Below are 19,320 nucleotides of genomic sequence, written 5' to 3'. Positions count from 1 at the left end.
CCCAGAGCGCATTCCGGCCGGAGAGAGTTTCCAGCGGATCACGGCGACAGCACATTCCTGCGTGTAGGCGCGGCGGACGGCAGTTCGGTGCCGGAGAAGGAAGAGTCCGACCTCCGGGCCAGCGTGACCTAATGACGGCCGCCTGCCGGGGCGCGCTTCTGTAGCTGCTAGCCGTTAGCCGCAGGTGGAGCGGCGGACCGCGGAGGGGGGTGGGTGGGGGGTGGGGAGTGACTCTGTGGGAATAAATCAAAACAAACATGGGCCGTGAGGAGCGGCCGGAGCTCGTACCTGCCGAACTTCAGGGAGTGTGACACCCCGGGAGGAGGAGAACCGGAGCCGCGCTGCCTCCCGCAGGTAACCACCAAACTTCTGAGCCAACTTTAACTGTCGGAGCGACAGGTGCTGTTAGAAATCCCTTCGCTCTGTGAGGCGTGAGTGTTTTGAACACTGTAAATAATATATATATCAAAGTAGCGAAACAGCTTATTTTATTAACATATAGTTTTTTTTAACACGGTTTGCCTGAATCTTTAAGAATATTTTTTCTCAGACCTGAGAAGCCCATCAAGGATCGAATAGGAAGTCAGAACTACTGGACATCAAATGAAGGCAGAGCAGCCTGACATCCAGTTTTCCGTCTCCCATCATTATCAACACAGCAGATCCTTCTACAGAGGCGTGATTTGTGCGGGTCTGGGCCATGGCGGGCTGCTGGGGGTGGTGTCACCGCACCTGCGTGTGCTGTCTGTCCGAGGAGGAGAAGAAGAGCATCGCTGTGGACAAAGAGATCCGAAGAATCCTCAAGCAGCAGAAGAAGAAGGAGAGCAGCCAGGTGAAAGTCCTCCTGCTGGGTCAGTATCTGTGCTTCGTTACACACCACCTATGATGATAAGGGGGGCATAAAATCACACAAAAGCCTACAACTGAATCATTAAAAAAGGCAGATTAACACTATGACCGAAATCTGACAACACCCTGTAAACAGTACAAATCTGCCGGGCCAGTTTGGTAGCCTGCAGCCAAGTTACTAAACTATGAAAGGCATGTGTCACCCTGTGAATATGCAAAGAATGAACCACATTTGGGTTGGTTATACCTGACTAATGCACAGCCCAGAAACCTACAAGCCTACTTCAGAGGCTTGTCGACAACTTTGTCATGATCTGCAGCAGCATTCCCTCTCAAAGGATTTTTGCTGCTTCATGGTGAAGTTGGAACTGAAATCATTAGTTTTTTTTAATTAAATTTATATACCAACAATAAATCTTTAAGGTGTTCCTTAACCATGTTTTCATACATCCAAGCATAAAACTTTTCATTCAATTCACGGGCCCCAACTCTGGTTCTGTATGCAAATCACTGAATTAAAATCAATATTTTTATTTTTGGGCCACATTGTGGAACAATGATCAGCACTGATAAATCACAGCAAAAAGGTCTTGGGTTCAAATACTACCCAGGGCCTTTCTGAGTGGAGTTTGCTTGTTCTCCCCAGGTGGGTTCCTTCTGGGCACTCTGGCTTACACCCACAGTTGAAAAAGATGCAAATGAGGTTAATTGTTGACTGTAAACTGCTTTTCTACATGTGCTGTCCCTGTGACAGACTGGGAAATTGTCCAGTGCACCCCCCCCGTGATAGTGAAAAGGACAAGCAGGTTAGAAAATGGATATATGGATGGATCTTTATTGTCATCATACATATGATGAAAATATTAACAGCTGCTGCTGATCTGTACACCAACACAAGCCAGACCAAACAAGAATAAAAATCAAAATAAATGTGCATATAAAATGAGACGGTATCAAGAATTACAAATGCAAAAGAGATATGACACTTCATTCAAGCTTGTTGTTCTTTTGTCCTTTTCAAAATTTATTTTCTTTACGGTTATACTTATTAATGGTGAAGATTTCATATGAGCTCCTTCTTTCCTGTTCTTCACAGCCAGGTCTTATTTCTTGTAATTCTGTATCCATCCATCCATCCATCCATCCATCTGTCTTTTATACCATTGAATTCTGTGCAGAGTTGCGAGGAGCTGGAGAAAATCCCACCTTATTATAGGCAGTTTCAGAATACATCCTGGACAGGTGACCAGTCTATCACAGTTTAAACACAGAGAGACAGGCAACCACACATGACCACATTCACCCCTAGGCGCAATTTAGGGTCACTAATTAACCTTGCATGCATAGTTTGGACTCTGGGAGGAAACCGTAGTACCTGGAGAAAAACCACACACAGAACATGCAATCCCCACACAAAAAGGCCGGTCGATGTGGGGGCCCCGACTGGTATTTACACCCGGAAAATGTCGCTGTATGGCGTCTGAAGCAACACAATCAATTAAAACGCCTCTCACCCCGAAACCTTTAGACCATACTGATAAATGCAGCAAGAATTGGTCACAAGTTTATGAATGTATTTTACTCAGCATTTACCTGCTCTACATGTATCCAGTATGGTTTTTATAGTTTTTAGCATTGTTGCTTCACAGTGTATATGTTCCTTGTTCGAGCCTGCTTTTAAACAGAGCTTTTCCCTTGTGAAGCTTTGATGTGTTTTTTCTCGATGTACTCTGCATTCCTCCCTCACTCCAAGTACATAGATGATGGGTCATTGGTAACTCCAAAATTGATGTGATGAAATGGTGATCTCCTTGCTTTATCCAATCCGACTGGAATTTAACAGCTAAAAACTGGGAGGACGAATCCAGTAGAGGAACTTATACATTACACAGAAGAATTTTTTCCTGAAATTAATCAGAGAAATATTTGTTTATTTTTTGTACAGTGCAGTGTGGACTGCCTTTAACTGCATTTTCTCTGCGCTGATAGGCTTTACATTTAGCAGTTTTTTAAAGTAGTGCTGGAACAACAGTTTTAACTCATTGATTACTGTAATTATTGCTGTAATTAAGCGCTTAGTGGTTTTGATAAACCCAAAACCTCAAAATTCACAATAAATAAAACACAGAAAACAGTTCAAAATTTTCACTTGTACAGAAGTGAAAAAGACATTTTAACCTTCAAAGAATAATGTATCGGTGAACTTTTTAAGGGGCAGTGTAGTGTTTAGCACTGTCATGCCACACTGAGAATATCCCTGGTTCCTCTTTCAGGGTGTGACATAATAAATGTGAATTAACCAGTTATATGAGTGGCAATAGGATTTGCTGCAGTGCTTTAATGATACCTGGCTGAGCCACATATTCTCATTCCTAAAATGTAAAAAAAAATAATGTTTCACTGGTGATGGAGGGCGTAGAAAGATATCTTTATCCATATTTTAACCTCATACCAATTAATACGCTGTAATTGCTGGAAAAATACTAATATTTTAAGGTGTTTCATGTTGATGTAATACATTTAGCAGTGCAGAACTGCTTCATTTTGTTAAATTTTTAGCTCTTCTTATCATTTCTCCTTGAGTTTGAAGGGCTTTAATACAGTTGGTCCTGAGGTTTTCATGGCCCTTTTTTAATCAAGAGTTGCACATCTCTCATTCAAATATCAGTATGATTCCATTCACAATCAACTGTTTACATGCAGACAAAAGACAAACTGTAATATTTATTCAGCATGTGTTTTTTTTTCATCATTCATGAACTAAACAGATAAGACAGGATGTGTCAGGATGAGGGAAAACCCTGCAATTATGTCAAACTCCTGTAAACAACAATATCATATTATGGCCCTGACTTATTTCCTGCTTCACCATGTAGGAACAACAGGTGTGTGTGTGTGTGTGTGTGTGTGTGTGTGTGTGTGTGTGTGTGTGTGTGTGTGTGTGTGTGTGTGTGTGTGTGTGTGTGTGTGTGTGTGTGTGTGTGTGTGTGTGTGTGTGTGTGTGTGTGTGTGTGTGTGTGTGTGTGTGTGTGGAGACTGCCAATAAAACCCTCTCTACATAATTTTTAATGTCGATTGGTAGGAAAGGGAAATGCGGAGCTTGGGAATTAGTGCTGAGAGACTCCAAGTATCTTAGTATCTAAGTATTCTTAGTATCAAAGGCATTTCATGAATTTCTGGTCATGTGGGAGCAAAAAGAAAGATTAATTAGTTGAAGATAATCAGATTGTACTGTTCCTCAGTTACGATCGCAAGGGTGTATTTCCAATTTCTCCTCTCTTTCAATATATCATCAATACATCTTTGAGCTGGACACTGCAGACCAAGTTCCACCCAATCACATGATCGCACCTTGTATGGCAACTCTCAGCAGTGTTTCTTTTTGTAAGTGTGTGCATGAATAGGTGAACGTGACTGATCGCATGAAGCAACTTGAGACTGCTGAAGTGGTGAAATGTGCTTTATAAGAAAAGACCTTTTTCTAAACTGTGATAACCAGGTTCACATCTTATTGTGCCCTGACTGAACCTGGCGTACTGGGTTTTACTTGCTAAATAAATGTCATTTTGTGGGTGAAAACAGTGTTTTGTTAGAATAAAATGAAATATTAATGTCACGTGAAGTCAAAACCTTTCAAAAATATGAAAAGCACTAAACTGCTTGAGAGGATCTACATGCTTTACATAAAAACTGTGTTAGCCTCTCTCGCTGATATGAGGAGCTGGTTCCACACGAGAACAGCCATACAGGTGAAATCTTTTCCTCCCATTCTTCTTTAAGTAAACCTGGGAACCTGCAGTAAGTCAGCACTCTGAGAACAAAGCATTCTGCTGGGGTGATATGTGACGAATAGCTCTTTAAGATGTGACAGAGCCTAGTTTTTCAGAGTGTTACAGGTTAAAAGAACAATTTAATTTTTATTTTTATTCTAAATTTCAAAGGAAGCCAATGAAGAAAAGCTAATGTTGGACTGATATAATTTCCCCTGCTAGTTCCTCTCACTACTCTTGCTTCAGCAGTTTGTATCAATTGACAACTTCTTCGCCAGTTATTCAGACAACCTGATATTAGGGAAGTACAGTCGTCTACCCTGTAAGGAACAAATGCAGCGAGCAGTTTTTCAGCACCTCTGAATCAACATGTTCCTGATTTTATAGACATTACACAGAAGAAAGGAAAGAGTCCTACAGACTTCCTTAAAGTGGGAGTCAAAGGTTCTGGTTGAAACTTATTCCCAGATTCCTCACAGTGGTCCTGGAGGTCATACTGATATGATCCAGTATTACCATTTGGTGCCCTAATGTTAAACAGGCTTGTGTGCACCTGTGTATCCATGAATGAGTTGGTCCTGAAAGGAGTTGTGGTAGATTGACTTTCATCAAGGTATAACTGGTGAGAAAGTTTGTGCACCTGTCACAGTGGAATTTGTAGTTGAACACAGTGATTTGTATGTGTCTAGGTTCGGGGTTACATACTCTCAGTTGTGTTTTTTGTGATTATTTCTCTCCAAAAATACTATACAACGTAGATTTCAGTGTTTCCGTCACTCAAATCTTTTTTTGCCAATAATACCGTTGTAGACTTTGTGCCACATTAATACTCAGAGGCAATAAAGCAATATTGTCTTTAAATAGCTGAGACCAGGTGTGAAGTCAGTGACTCATTATTTTCTTGTTATTTAAAGAACATAGAGGACATATAGTGTCAGGCAAAAATAGACTTGAGGCTCACAATGCTGAGACACGCAAAACCTTTCTCTCAACATTGCCGGGATTTTTTTTTTTAAGCTGTAGCATTTTTTTTTCTTCAGAAAAACTATGTTAATTAAATGCAAGTAGCAGTACCTTTGTGTCACCGTTTCCACATTTAGCTCTCTGGTGGGTACAGGGCGGGTGTGAACGTGCATAATCAGCCTGAGGAGCAGAGTCAACCAACTCCTCTGTGTTTCAGGGTTTTTATTGAGTTGGACTCTGATTCTGAGCAGAAGGAACAACAGACAGGAGTTTTTAAAAGTTTTTTTTTACACAGTGACTGGCCATCCTAAACGCCAGCCGTTGCTTCTCTGCCGCATGTCAAATACACTAATAAAACACCATCATCCGCAAAAAACATTGAAGTCAAGGCCTGGAATAACAAGTAGAAATCAGTCAGAAATAACAGACAGTGGTACAGTGGTTCGAACCTCTCCCTCACAGTGAGACGGTCGTGGACTTGAAATGTGGGCCATGTCTTTCTGTGTAGTGTGTTTGATCTCCCCGTCACTACGTTCGTGTTCTGCAAGTGCTCCGGTTTCCTTCCACTGTCCTAAAACATGCAGATGTGCTTAAACCGGTGACCCGTCTTAGAAATTTAAAGCAGGAATAAACTTTAGTTTCCTAAAACTATGCCTGTAATATCAGGTGGAGACACTCGGCTGTGAAGTGGTGTTTTCATGATAATAAGATGTGGGAGTCACACACAGACTCAATTGCTTTGCTTGGTATATTTCCATATTTATGACACAGTGTATCAAATACTGATGATGTTCAACATTGCTTAATGATCCTCATTAGTTCTGAGACATTTTGATGACGGTGGTTATCTATCAAAAGTTGAAGATGTTCGGTAGTACATGGCATAAATATGATTCGCATTATAAATGACCACATCTTACTTTTCTTATTTATATAATGAAGTTGAAGAATTATCAAACTGTCAGAGTTTTTTTTTTTGTTGGTAAGTGGCATGCATGTTTTACCATTTTAAAAGCACTTTTAAACTTTTTTGAACTGAGGCAGCAAATGAGAGATTCTGTAAACTCCAGAATGAATCAAGAAAAATTCCAAAGCTGTCACGATTGGGCAGGTGGTTAGTTGTTTGTTGTTGGTAGGTATTGTTTTAATTCTTCCTATTTGCTGCGTCAGGAACTGGAGAGAGTGGAAAAACCACCTTTCTGAGACAGATGAGGATCATCCACGGACAAGGCTTCTCCGAAGAGGACAGGAAGGGATTCGCCAAATGTATCTACCAGAACATCTTCACTGCCATCAAGGCGATGACGGCAGCCATGACCATGCTCAAAATCCCCTACTCGAACCCAGAAAATGAGGTAATGTTACATACAGGCTGCACCGAATTCACAGCCTGTGTGAGATGAAGATGCCCTTATAAACATTCAGGTTGACGCAGGTGAGCAGGCGTCACATCGAGTGAAGTCGTATCAAATTCACTGTGTTCACACAGCAAGTTGTATGCTTTAAATAACTGTGAAACACAGAGTGAATCGCTGAGCCAGGAAAATGTCAGAGAAGTAACTGAAAGAAGAACTCCTTCATAGACAACAAATTTTGCTGGTTAGTAAATTCTGCAACTAATTATTGCCAATAGTGAACATTTGTTTGAGACCTAATTTATCGCTAATGTAATGAGAATTTATCGTAATGCATGTATAACCTGTCAAATGCTAATACATTTTATTTGTCATGTTTTATCATTAAAACTTTAATGTTAAGAAGTTTTAAAGAACTTTAAAAAAAATTCAGCAAACTGCTTGGTCCATGTTGATGGTTCCACTTTGCTCATTTGTTTTGAAGCTGAAATATTCCCACACAAAAATATACATAAAGGTGAGCTTGCAAAGTAAAGCAGCGGGAGAAATACTGAAGGCACTTCAGGCTGAAGAGAGATACTAATTGTTCAAAAAGAAAAAAAGAGTGTATCAAGAGAATTACATAGAAAATGGCTTCATAGAAGCAGTGTACAAACTTAATACCTGAATACCTCCTTTGCTCCGAAAAACTGGGGAATGAAGGTTTTACACTGTAAACTGAAGCAGTGCCAGTCCACCAAACACTCATCCTCAAAGAAAATTAACCGAACATTACAGAATATAACTAAGAAACTGTATTTCACATATTGTGTGTTATGAAGTCCCGCAAGCCTTTTCCTGTTGTTGTCACGTCTGCTTGGGTTTACAATTGTGAAAACTTGGGTCCCTCAAGAAAAAGGTTGAAACACTGCTCTCTTCCACCACAGACCATCAGCATGTTTTATTAACCAGTATGAGATGATATTGAAGCTTTACGTCATGATTATCCTGGCCAAAATAACTGCGATCAGCAATATTACCATGACAATCATCATAATGTATGTGCAACTGTGAAACTGTTAACCTGAGTAGCACTGTTTTCACAGGATTGCACTTCAACAAGTGAGGGCGACATGCAGCTCTCTGAACTCACACATATGAAGATTGTGACAAATTCCCAGATTAACAGTTATCCTGATGGTAGAAATTCCCTGTGATCAATTAATCTCTCATGTTTTCATCACAGTAGGCCTTGAAATTGTATATCGTCCCACCTCTACTCAGCACATGGTAAAGTCTCTTCCCATCAACCATCTCTTGCTGTTTTCCAGATGTATGCCAAGTGGGTGCATGAAGTGGAGACGGCGCAGGTCACCCACATGGAGCGCGGATTCGTCGACGCCATCAGGCGCCTCTGGGCAGACTCAGGGATGAGGGTCTGTTACAGCCGCCGCTGCGAGTACCAGCTGCTGGACTCCACAGAGTAGTAAGTGGCTCTGTTGTGTCGTTTGTTTACGTCTCTGATTAAGCAGCATCACATATTAAAGCACAGATATTAATTTAAAAAAAACTGATATATGATATAAACTTGTACTGCTAGTGAAAATATTTTTGAGCGGAGAAATTAAAGTTTCTAATAAAGATATGCTCCATGATAGAACTGAGACATTGATCACAATATTCTAGTATAGTGAAATATCAATAATTATACTAAGCAAGAAAAGACTGAAGAAATGTCATTTAAAATGTGTATTTAAAGTGTTTTTTTTATTTAAGACTAGCTGATTAAAAAAACGTCAAGCAGGTAAATTAAACAATGAAATATTTTAAAGAGGAAGGTAAATCCAATAAAAAAATCAACACTTTTTTCAATTAAATAACTATTAATTAAAAGACTAATTGTAGTACTGTATGTTTCGAGCTTTCCTTCAAATGTTAAACTATGCAGATTCAAATGTTAGATGATAATAGAATCAGTCAGAATCGATCAGTTTTGAATCATTCAGTAGTTTTCTCGTGCAGGCCAATAGAGAGAACTCTAGTTGGTCTCTGCTGTCCATACCTGACATATTCTGACATATTGAAGGATGGCTTTGGACGTTTTCAGAGAGCTCAGCAGTCTGTGGACCAAACAATCGAGGGCGCCTGTTCATATAACTGTTTAGAGCTAAACCACAAACACACACAGGCACACGAGACTTCAGTTTAATTCAGAGTAACCATTTAAACTACCAAACATGTCTTTACTTTATGCTGAAGTCAGAGTACCTGTAAAATAAAGGCCAGTGAAGTGCAGGACGCACTGGGATATTTTTCCAGCTTTAAAGGTGCCTTAAGGAGTTTGCACATTTTTTGCGAAACAGCGCCCCCTGCAGGCCTTGGGTGTAATGCAGCTTAGTGAAAAACTTGTCCCTGTGGCTTGCGTGCACGGAAGAGAAGAACTCCTTCCTCGCTCGTTTAGTAGCGCTCAAGTAAGATTTAAGTTTCTTTTACCTGGTGGAGTCTGTGCTGGAGCTGTGGCAGTGCTAGAAGCCAGTCTGTTCTTACTTTCTGGAAGCTCCTGCTCAGTTGTTTCACTAAGCATCTGGCGGAGTAATGGCGGACAAAGCGAAACTTATCCAGCCGGAGCGTGCATTACGTCATTCCTTTCAAATTCTCCCCAAAAAAATTCTGGTGACCGGCACTGCAACTTTCAAGTGACAATTTAGCGCTGTTAGAGGTACTTGTAATGAATATGTCAGGGCACATTGTACACATCATTAAAAATGTGTAACATATTTATGGTGGAAAATAAGTATTTTTAAGGTTGTAAAACTCCTTAATGCACCTTTAAACTGAAAAATTAAGTTTTTCCAGACCAATGGCAGCTTCAGTAATCACCACAATTCTCACTACAGAGTTTCCCCATTTCTCTGATTTGAATGTCAATGAACACATTTAAGGCGTGAGGTTTGAGATCCAGAGTAAGTTGCCACAGAATAAAGCATGGGCTCGTGCTGCCAGTTTCTCTTTTTTCTATCCGTGTCCTCTCCTGTGTTTACTCTGCAGCTCAGTCGTCAGTGTGTGTATGATAAGGGAAAGGCAGTCAACATTAGCTAATGACAGCTTTTATCCACCGGCCATAAAACTGGTCTGTGCGCAGGTTGATGTGGACTCACTTCTCTCCCTTGTTGTAGTTTTAATCACGGTTTTTCTTCCATCATCTCTAACTCATTGTGCTTCTTGTGTTTTACACCAGTGCGGCTCAGTTTGAAATAATGTGTTGTGTTTAAGGAAAGGTCTCCTGCCATGCCATGAACAGGTTGTTTTAAAACTTTTCTTTCTTTTTCCAACTGTTATTTCCTCTACCCCAGCTATATGAGCAATCTGGACCGCATCTCAGCCCAGGACTACATCCCCACCGAACAGGATGTTCTACGAGTTCGATTCCCCACCACGGGCATCCATGACTACTCCTTCACCATCCAGAATATCACACTAAGGTGACCACTTCTCAGATTACAGGGGAATACATCCAATGCCAGCACTATTCACCACTCTGCATCCAAACAAGTGCGAGCAGACAAAGCAAACACATTTCTGATTGCCATAGTGCAGAGAACCTGCAGGGTGTTTCAGTTTGGACACGCGGACAGGCCGCTAACTGCAGCATAATGCACTATGACTGCAATGTGACTTCCGAAGCACATTTTTAAATGAAAATGGACAACGGAAAACAATTTAAACTAATGAGAGAGCTTAATCGCCTTATTTTTGCAGTGATGTACACAAGTGTCAGGCTGGCGCAATGTAATTCTACTTATAAATCATCTAATACCAGAATTAATGTGTCTGATTGGTTTGAAATATATCCTACAGCACAGGGGAAAAACAAACACACAGCCAGTGTTTATGAACTGCTTTCTGTGTAAAAACAATAAGATCTCTTGTAAGTTAAGGTGTTCCCCCCCACAGAGCATCATAGAGTGTTTGTGGATTTATATGAAGAGCCTGAAGGATCCGAACCGGACCAGATTCTTCCGAAAACTGTGATCAGCTGTACTACTAATAATTGCTGCTATTTTGAAGGTGTTGGCTGCTCATATGGATACATTAGTTGTGGACGTATTTTCCTGATTCACACACAAGCCAAAAGCCTTTGATAAGTCCTGTATATGTTTTTCAATGTGAGAAAGTTTAATTTTCACATCATTTGTTGGAAGGTGCTTTTTGCTTTCTTTTGCCTTTATAAGGAGCTCATCCAGAAGTTACATGTATGTTTAGCTGGGATTTTTAAAACTTTGGAACAATTATTAACAGGCATGAAATAGTTCAATGACAGGATGCAATTATTTTTAAAGCTTATGAACTCACTTTCTTCAGGCCGCTCAGGAGTGAATTCCAGCTTGGTGTGATAGGATGCCACCTGTATAATACGTCTAGCCATGAGACCTACTCGCCACTAAATATTCCACAAACTAATCCAAAGTCCTCCTCATCAGTAACTTGGCATACTGTGTTTCAAATACTTTTGCTTGTCATGTAACTTCAAACCAGGACAATCAACTCCGCCATGAAGTGGTGACCATGAAAAATCACAGAGCGGCTGCTGAGGCGCATAGAGCCCAGAGGTCACCAACGTTCTGCAGGGTCAGTAGCTACAGGCCTCCAAACGTCACCTGATCTTCAGATTAGCTCAAGAATAGTGTGTAGAGAGCTTCGTGGAATGAGTTTATATGGTCGAGCAGCTGCATCCAAGCCTTACATTACCAAGTGCAATGCTACGTGTCGGCTGCAGTGGCGTGAAGCAAACCGCCACTGGACTCTGAAAGCTTCAGCACACCAAGAGTTTTTGGACAATTTCATGCTCCCAACTTTGTGGAAACAGTTTGGAGATGACCACTTCCAGCTATAACATGGCTGCGCACCAGTGATCGAAGCAGGATTCTTAAAGACATGGATGAGCTAGTTTGTTATTGATGAATCGGAGTAGCCTGCAGAGTCCTGACCTCGGCCCATTAGAACACATTCAGGGTAAAATGGGACAGAGACTGCGCACCAGACCATCTCTCAGTTGGAAGAATTGCCCAAACTCTTGTAAACTTACTTCTGATCCTTGTGGTAAGGTTTTCTACAGGAGTGGGAATTGTTAAAACAAAGGTAGATTGACATCTTTTTAAATCCTGTGGTTTAAGAATGAGATGTCAGTCAAGTCCATGTGTGTGAAGTTAGGTGAGCAAATACTTTTGCAAATAAAGTGTATGTTTTATTAATTTGCGATATAAATAACCAAATACAGGCTGTCTTTATATAACACGGTCATATGAGATCAGTAGAAGCTGTTCCACACAAATAGTTTATGGCTTTCTATGTGGTTCAAGAAGATTAAAATACATTGAAATATTTCATTTACATTTTTTTTCTCCTTTTTTACTTTTTTCCTTCACAAAATGGATTACACAAGTATTGTAATATAATTCTTGGTCAAGAAAAACTTAAAATAGGCCTTTTCCTGGCCTTTGAGATGAAGTTTAGAAACTTAAACAGATGATCATCTGCTGACCAGCCTGGCTTTTTTTATTGTCACTTTTTTTTCATGTTTTGAACTGTGTGAAAACCACTGAAAAACAGTTTCCATACTTTGCCCTTTGATGCACTGGTAGCCTGTGATCCTGACTTCGGTCATGTGGCTCAGTGTAATGTTTAGAAATCACCCAGTGTAGATATTATGAGTGGATGTGTAGCAGGCTGACCGCCTCCAATCTGCAGCTCCTCTGTCTCACTAATGTTTACAGTTTGTGAAATAAAATTTTGTACATGACGTGGTCTTTTTATTAAAAAGGCTCCAGACCACTGGGACAACCTTGAGTGAGGAGATTCACCTGTTGATGTTCTTAATCGCTGCTAATTTGGCAACAAACATGATGATTTTGTTGAAGTGTTCTGTCCTCCGGTCTGTGACAGGATTGTGGATGTTGGTGGTCAGAAGTCTGAACGTCGGAAGTGGATCCACTGCTTTGAAAATGTCACCTCGCTCATTTTCCTGGCCTCCCTCAGTGAATACGACCAGACGCTGGAGGAAAGGGAGAGAATCGTAAGAGCTGTTGTCTAATAAGATACATAAAATTTTTCTGTCTGCTTTTTTGATTTTTATGTTGGGAAAAATTGTTTCATATTCCATTATTGTCAAAGTCAAAACGTTGCAAAGAATCTCCTTGGTGGGTCTTCCATTCTTTACAGTAATTACATCCCTCCACCAGCAGGTATCACTCTTGTAGAACAAACCTTTGCTCGTCTCCTTCTCCCTCACACTCAGCCCCTGGAGCCCTCTGGCCCTCATCCTCCCACCCTTCCTGGCACTAAGCTGTTTATCTCCCTGAGCCACTTTTTGGTCTGCTGGCACATTCATTTACCTCCACAACAACCTGTGTGCTCCTGATCCACCATAAATGTCACCCTCCATCTCTTTAAGAGATGGTCTTTCAATTACCTCATCCTCAGCTCTCCTCAGCTTTCCAAAGCACCTTCAAATGCCTTAAAAGATTTAAGTGTTTACCCTTTTTAAACCCCTCAGATCTTTTGAAATCTTATCCTTATAATTATTTTGTCTTCAAAACAGTGCCTTCTTCCTCAGCTTGGTTTTGGCTTTGCACAACTCACAGCAGTCTCTGGTACAATCATCCTGTGCTGTTCTTCTTCATCAGAACCGCATGGAGGAGAGTCTGGCTCTGTTCTATACCACTATCCATTCTCCGTGGTTCCTCAAAACCTCCATCATTCTCTTCCTCAACAAGACTGACATCCTGGCTGACAAGATCCAAACTTCTGACCTGCAGAAATACTTTCCCAGTTTCACAGGTGAGCCGTCTACTTTCAAATAGAGCAAAATTAATAAGTAATTGTGCCGCATTAGAAGAGTAATCAATACAATGAATAAACTGTCAACGTATTCTGAAAATTTTAGAGTTTTCAGTGTTGGCCAGCATGAAAAAATAATCAGTCAAATGATGACTGTTTGGGATTTCAGTAGGTTTTCTAATCATCTAATCATCACCAGTAAAGTGCATTTAAAGGGTTTGTGGCAATAGAATAAAAATCAGTGTCTGCTAGCCTGTATTGACCTTTAGAGTAGTCTGCAGGGAATCTTCCAAAAGTAGTGGTGATTACAAACGGCTTGGTTTGAAATTGTAAACAAGTTTGTCAGTTTTTATTAAGCTACTGTAGAAGTACCTCTCATTGTCAGTGAGAACAGTGTCGGTTCTGCAGGACTGGAGGATGATAAGAAGTTGTTTTATCAGCTTTCTGTGATTTATCTATTAAATTAATCCCCAGTTGACTTTTTTATGCAAATTGTGAAATTTATCAGAGCGACTGATTGATCTGTACTTCAAAGACTGAACTTGGTTTCTGATTAATCTATAAAGTAGTTTGAAGCTTGCATGCCTGAATTTGGAACGAGCACACTTGAGCAATATTGACAATTGAGTTTTATCTGGACCTCACATGAAGAAGAGTAGAGAGACAAAAACTAATGCCTGAGCTGCAGGAAGTGTCCGGCAAACACAGAGAGGTTTAAGAGATGCTGATCAGAAAGGGGCCTGTCAGCTGGGTGGTGAGTGTAGCAGTGGAACTGTTCCAATGAAGCAGAGCTCAAACTTTCACACCTTCACCTGATGCTGCTTAACCTTTTCAAATCCTGACAGCCTTTTTGGTTTCATCTACACAGCTAATCTCTTATCAAAACTATCGCTATGATTCATGAACAGTTGTGGCAGTATTTTTGGTTGTAGCAGTCAGTGACTACTGGGAGTATGTGTAGTTTAAACATTTGGCTGGATTACCGTGGTCCACGTTTGTGTGCACAACCGTGCTCTTTTTTTCAGATACATTTGCACTCAAATATGGATGATAGCAATGCTAAAGGGCTACAGTTTTCAAACCATTCACATATGTAATGTAGTAAGTTGAGTGTGAGAAGTGATCCACAATGTGTTGATCGCCTCCTGGTGGCAGTTACAGAATGGGCCATAAATCCTGCCAACTTCATAGATGGGATATCAGTTCAACTAAAAAGCAACAAAACACACGAAATGCTCAATTTATGTGGGGATTTTTCACTTTTTCGTCTAATCATTTATCAAAGAAATATTTTTCAAACAAAGGATTCTGTTTGTCATTGAGTGCAATAGAAATGCTGGTAATATGAAGTAGCAGCAGTGCTGCTGATTGGGATATTTTCTCTGTTACAAACTTGGAGGGAGTGAAGGTGCATAGTAAATGTTTATTCAATTCACGATTAAACTATCCAGACAAGAGATCAGAATATTATTTAAAGCAAAGCCTGCTCAGTCGTTGCTTCCATCATCATCGCTGTGCAGCACTGCACCTGATTTGTTCTCCTACCTTTTTTCTGTCCTAACAGGACGTAATGATGTCTGAGACGAGATGTTGCGGTGTTGTTCTGATCTTATTAATTTGCTTTGAACATGTTGTTCTCACATCACACCGGCTGCAAAATTCTGAAAGTTTTTTTTTTTTTTTTTTTAAATGAGCAGTAGTGTTTCTCTATGGATCTGGAAAGGGTTTCCCTCGATTGCATTTCTTTCTCTTTCTGTCTTTCTCAGTTGCAAATGAATCACTTCAGGTACTTGCAGAGCTTCACGATTAGGCTGCTGCCTTTGAGCTGACAAGTGTTGCCCTACAGTCTCACCCCACCTCCTCCACCTTCACCTTTCTCTGCCTCTGTTACCCATGGCAACTACCGACAGACATTGTGCTTCCTGCATGCCGTACACCCCCCCTCAAAATGCCCCCAGGTGTGTGGGCGTGTGTGTAGAGAGGGGAGAGAGGGACAGAGAAAATCTTCATGAGTGTGTATCTGCTGTGTTTTATCATAAGCGTTACCAGGGTGAAACGATGCTGCACACAGGGTCAGGCTCCTTCATGGCATTATCATCCCCCATAACAGTCAAATCTTCAATGAATTTCTAATAAAATATAATTCTTTGAGAACTCATGATCAAAAAAAAAAAAGAAAAGAAAAAAAAAACTGTATCAACACTTTGCATGCAAGAGCTCATGAAATGATATCATAGACAGCGGAGTGGATTCAGAAAGTCATATGTCAAATGTAATGCACTCAATGTTAAAGGGATGAGCTAAATGGCCCCTCTGAGCCGCCCCTAACACTGACTGCTTATTGCTGTCAGTATCTGTGTGGAGACTGTTCTGCAACTCCTGCTCATAAATACTCCTGCAGTGTTTTTGAACAGTGAGAAACAGAATAATTTTTAGCAGTATGAGACAAAATATTTCAAAACGTTGTTGAGATTTTTTTTTTTTTTTTTTTACTACTGTCAGGTGTTCATTAAATTAAGGTTCCAAATATTTAGCTAAATTGGCATTTACTCACTGTCTGGCTGGCTGGCTGAATGTGTCAAAGTGTAACCGTCCTTGTTTCAGTCTCACACAGCACACAGTTAATAGCTACTTCAATTTGCCAGTCTAAACCCAGAAATAAAAATGTACTCCCATGCATTGGTAAGAATTGGATCAAATTTTGATGAATAAAAAGCAGCAAACATTTTCATGAAAGAAAAAAACAACAGCTAAACAGTTACCCACCTATTTAAGGACCCCAAAGTGCACTCAGTGGTGTTTGAGCACCCACATACAATCTACCCACACAATCGACCACTGTTGTTGACCAGAGAGCAATAGAGGACACTGTCCATCAACAACCCTGGAGTTGCTTTTTTTAGGTAAAAAAAAATTTCACTAAGTCCCTCAGGATGAAGTAAAATGGATACCTTAAGAACTTGTCTTCTATTGCTATTTTCAACATATTTTAATCATTGCATTAAGCTGAGGAGACACTGGAGAGATTTGGCCTTGTTGACACTGGGATGCATGGTTGAGGTTTCTCCCACGTAAACCCCACAAACTGCCATTTAGACCCAGTTCCCAAAACATGACAAATTTGAGCGTCTTAACATTGTCAACTGCTCTAAGAAATATCAGTCTGGGTTTAGGATGAACTGCAGTACTGATACAACCCTAATAAAATCTGATAATGACATCGGGGGTAATATGGATACTCAGAAACTTTCCATCTTGGTGACACAGGATCTGATTGCTGCCTTTGATACAGTCGATCACCACATTTTGCTAAATATACTTCGAAACCTGATCGGACTCTCCGGTACTGTCTAACTGATTTTCCTCCTGCGTCTCAGATCTTTGATTTTTCAAAAGTATGGATACTTGCTCCTCATGAAACCATGAAATTAAGTTTGGAGTTCCCCAAGGTTCACTTCTAGGTCCAGTACTTTTGAACCTCTGAATGCTTCCACTTGGGGACATCATCGGGAGACACAGCATCGGCTTTCACAGTTACACTGATGATGCTCAGCTGTACATTGCTGTGTATCCGGATGACCCAGGGCCAGCAGACAAGCTTTTTAAACTGTATTTCAGATTTAAAGTCATAGTTAATTTAATTTTACTTTTTTCACTGTTTTTCATTCTGTAATTATTGAATTACAGAATGATGTTTTCTATCCCATCCACCTTGACGTTCTTTCTGTGCCAGTCATGTCATTCAGATCAAATTTATCTCTTCTTGTTTCTCACTCTCAACCCTCACCTCTGCTCTGCAACAGGGAGGAGGCAAGACCCAGAGGATGCCAAGAACTACATCAAAAAGATGTACGAGCAGCAGGCCATCAACCGCGACAAGAAGAAAGCGTGGAAGACTCTGTACCCACACTTCACCTGTGCCACGGATACCCACAACATACGCACTGTCTTTAAGGACATCAAGGACACCGTGCTGATCAAGTCTCTGGAGGACTACGGAGTGATCTGACCTTTTACCAGGCGGTGAGATTCCAAAGACAGTTGTTTGAACGATTTACTGGTATGAGAGCAGACTCCAAAGAAGGCCAGAATGTGATTTTTTTTTTTTTTTTTTTTTTTTTTTTGTCACGGTAAAAATTAATTCCTTTCTATATGTGGACAGCCCAGACCTCTGGCCATGTTGAACTCTTCCTACCTTTCCCTCTTCCTCATGCTTTCCTGTCAGGTTTTAATAAGGACCCCTCATCAATGAAGACTCACTCAGCCTTTCTCCCCCGCTTGTCTTAATCTTTTTTGTTTTGTTTTGTTTTTTTTTGGAGATTGAGAGTTCAGTTTGAATCAGAGTTGAAGCAGCAGCAGAGATACTATAAAGTGCGACACTACCATTAGCAGAATGATGACCGCTATAAGTGGAGATGTTGTGGGCCGTGTGATGCATGGCTACTGTCACAGGTGTGTGAAATGCTTTAGGGGAACCTAAACCTCATTGTTCCAAAAGAGAAGAATACAACATGAGAGAGGATTTTATTGAACATCTTAATAATTTCAAGGTCAGTACAAGCAGTGAGTCACAAGGAATGAAGACCTGGTCAGAAGGAATGTCATGTGGATGAAAATAGAGTTAATGTTGTAAAAACTGAGATATTAGCCTTTAGATATGGTGGCCCTGAAGGGCAAACTTCAGAAAGTGAAAATCAACAAGCAAAAAAATAAATAAATAAAATAAAGGTTCTACTGGAAAAGGTACCTTCTGTGAAGAGGATGTGGATGCTGATTGGATTGTTTTTCTGACAGGTGGGGAAACCGGAAGTTTACATTTAAATATGGCACCGAAGAAATGGTCAGGGCTTGTTTTACTGCAGTTCATCCTTGTGAGACCGTCTCTGACACACTGTCGACTAAAAGCACCTGGCCTCCAACACGCTCCTCTTTCCTGGTGCTGAATAAGAGCAGGTAACTTTTAGTGTAGGTGAGAAGGAGGAACAGAGCCTCTGTCCAGTCAGCATCCAGACAACAGAACCTTTTCCGATCAGACCATCTCTTGTGTGCCTGTTATTCTTTTTAGTGTGTGTGTGTGTGTGTGTGTGTGTGTGTGTGTGTGTGTGTGTGTGTGTGTGTGTGTGTGCATTTTATTTTATTTTGTTTGTGTGATTTTCTTTTTGTTGTCTTATTTTTTCTTGTTTGTATTATTTGCTTTTTATTCAGTTTTTTTTTTTTCTTGTTAACGTGATTGTTTTCTTGTGTTTTCCTTTTTGTGTGATTTCCTTTTTTCTTGAATGTCTTTTTCTGGTGTGCTTTTGCGATTTTGTGGTTTGCCCCTCAGGCTCGCTGTATTTAAAGCACATTTTCCCTTCCTGTTCAACTTCTTTTTTTTTTTTTTTTTTTTTTTTTTTGCTTGTTTTGTTTTCGACAGATGAATTCGTTACTCCAAAACATTTATAAGTGCGCTACGAGGCAGCACAGCACTGAGTGAGAGGGAGATGCTGGTGCACTGATGGTTATACAGTGGTGGAAAAAGGTTTTCAGACACCCCATGCATTTGTGAAATAATGCAGAAAGAATCACTT

General features: G+C 40.4%; 1 protein-coding gene across 3 annotated transcripts; it reads left to right on the top strand.

Annotated features, from left to right (window-relative positions):
- The first annotated feature begins 205 nt into the window (after window positions 1–205).
- Window positions 206–18,930, top strand: LOC115381682 (guanine nucleotide-binding protein subunit alpha-11-like). 3 transcript variants are annotated; one of them, XM_030083234.1, is made up of 9 exons: window positions 206–354; window positions 660–851; window positions 6,753–6,937; window positions 8,248–8,402; window positions 10,270–10,398; window positions 12,860–12,989; window positions 13,600–13,753; window positions 17,557–17,776; window positions 18,548–18,930. In XM_030083234.1, exons 2-8 carry the CDS (start codon window positions 701–703, stop codon window positions 17,760–17,762), a joined length of 1,110 nt encoding a protein of 369 aa, XP_029939094.1. In that variant the 5' UTR covers window positions 206–354; window positions 660–700; the 3' UTR covers window positions 17,763–17,776; window positions 18,548–18,930. The 3 variants fall into 3 exon arrangements, with proteins under 3 accessions (XP_029939094.1, XP_029939093.1, XP_029939095.1); XM_030083233.1 differs by having other exon boundaries at window positions 17,557–18,930; XM_030083235.1 differs by having other exon boundaries at window positions 218–354; window positions 663–851; window positions 17,557–18,930.
- The last annotated feature ends 390 nt before the right edge of the window (window positions 18,931–19,320 follow it).

The sequence above is a fragment of the Salarias fasciatus genome, chromosome 23 (genome assembly GCF_902148845.1).
Source record: "Salarias fasciatus chromosome 23, fSalaFa1.1, whole genome shotgun sequence".
Lineage (NCBI taxonomy): Eukaryota > Metazoa > Chordata > Actinopteri > Blenniiformes > Blenniidae > Salarias > Salarias fasciatus.
The sequence above is the reverse complement of the archived record's forward strand: the minus strand, read 5'-3'. Positions and strand labels throughout refer to the sequence as shown.

Bases quoted from the DNA above. Each gene is read 5' to 3' on its own strand.
- LOC115381682 (XM_030083234.1), top strand. From the start codon at position 701: ATGGCGGGCTGCTGGGGGTGGTGTCACCGCACCTGCGTGTGCTGTCTG. The intron at 852-6,752 runs GTCAGTATCTGT...TTGCTGCGTCAG, and splicing joins GGTGAAAGTCCTCCTGCTGG to GAACTGGAGAGAGTGGAAAA. The intron at 8,403-10,269 runs GTAAGTGGCTCT...CCTCTACCCCAG, and splicing joins CTGCTGGACTCCACAGAGTA to CTATATGAGCAATCTGGACC.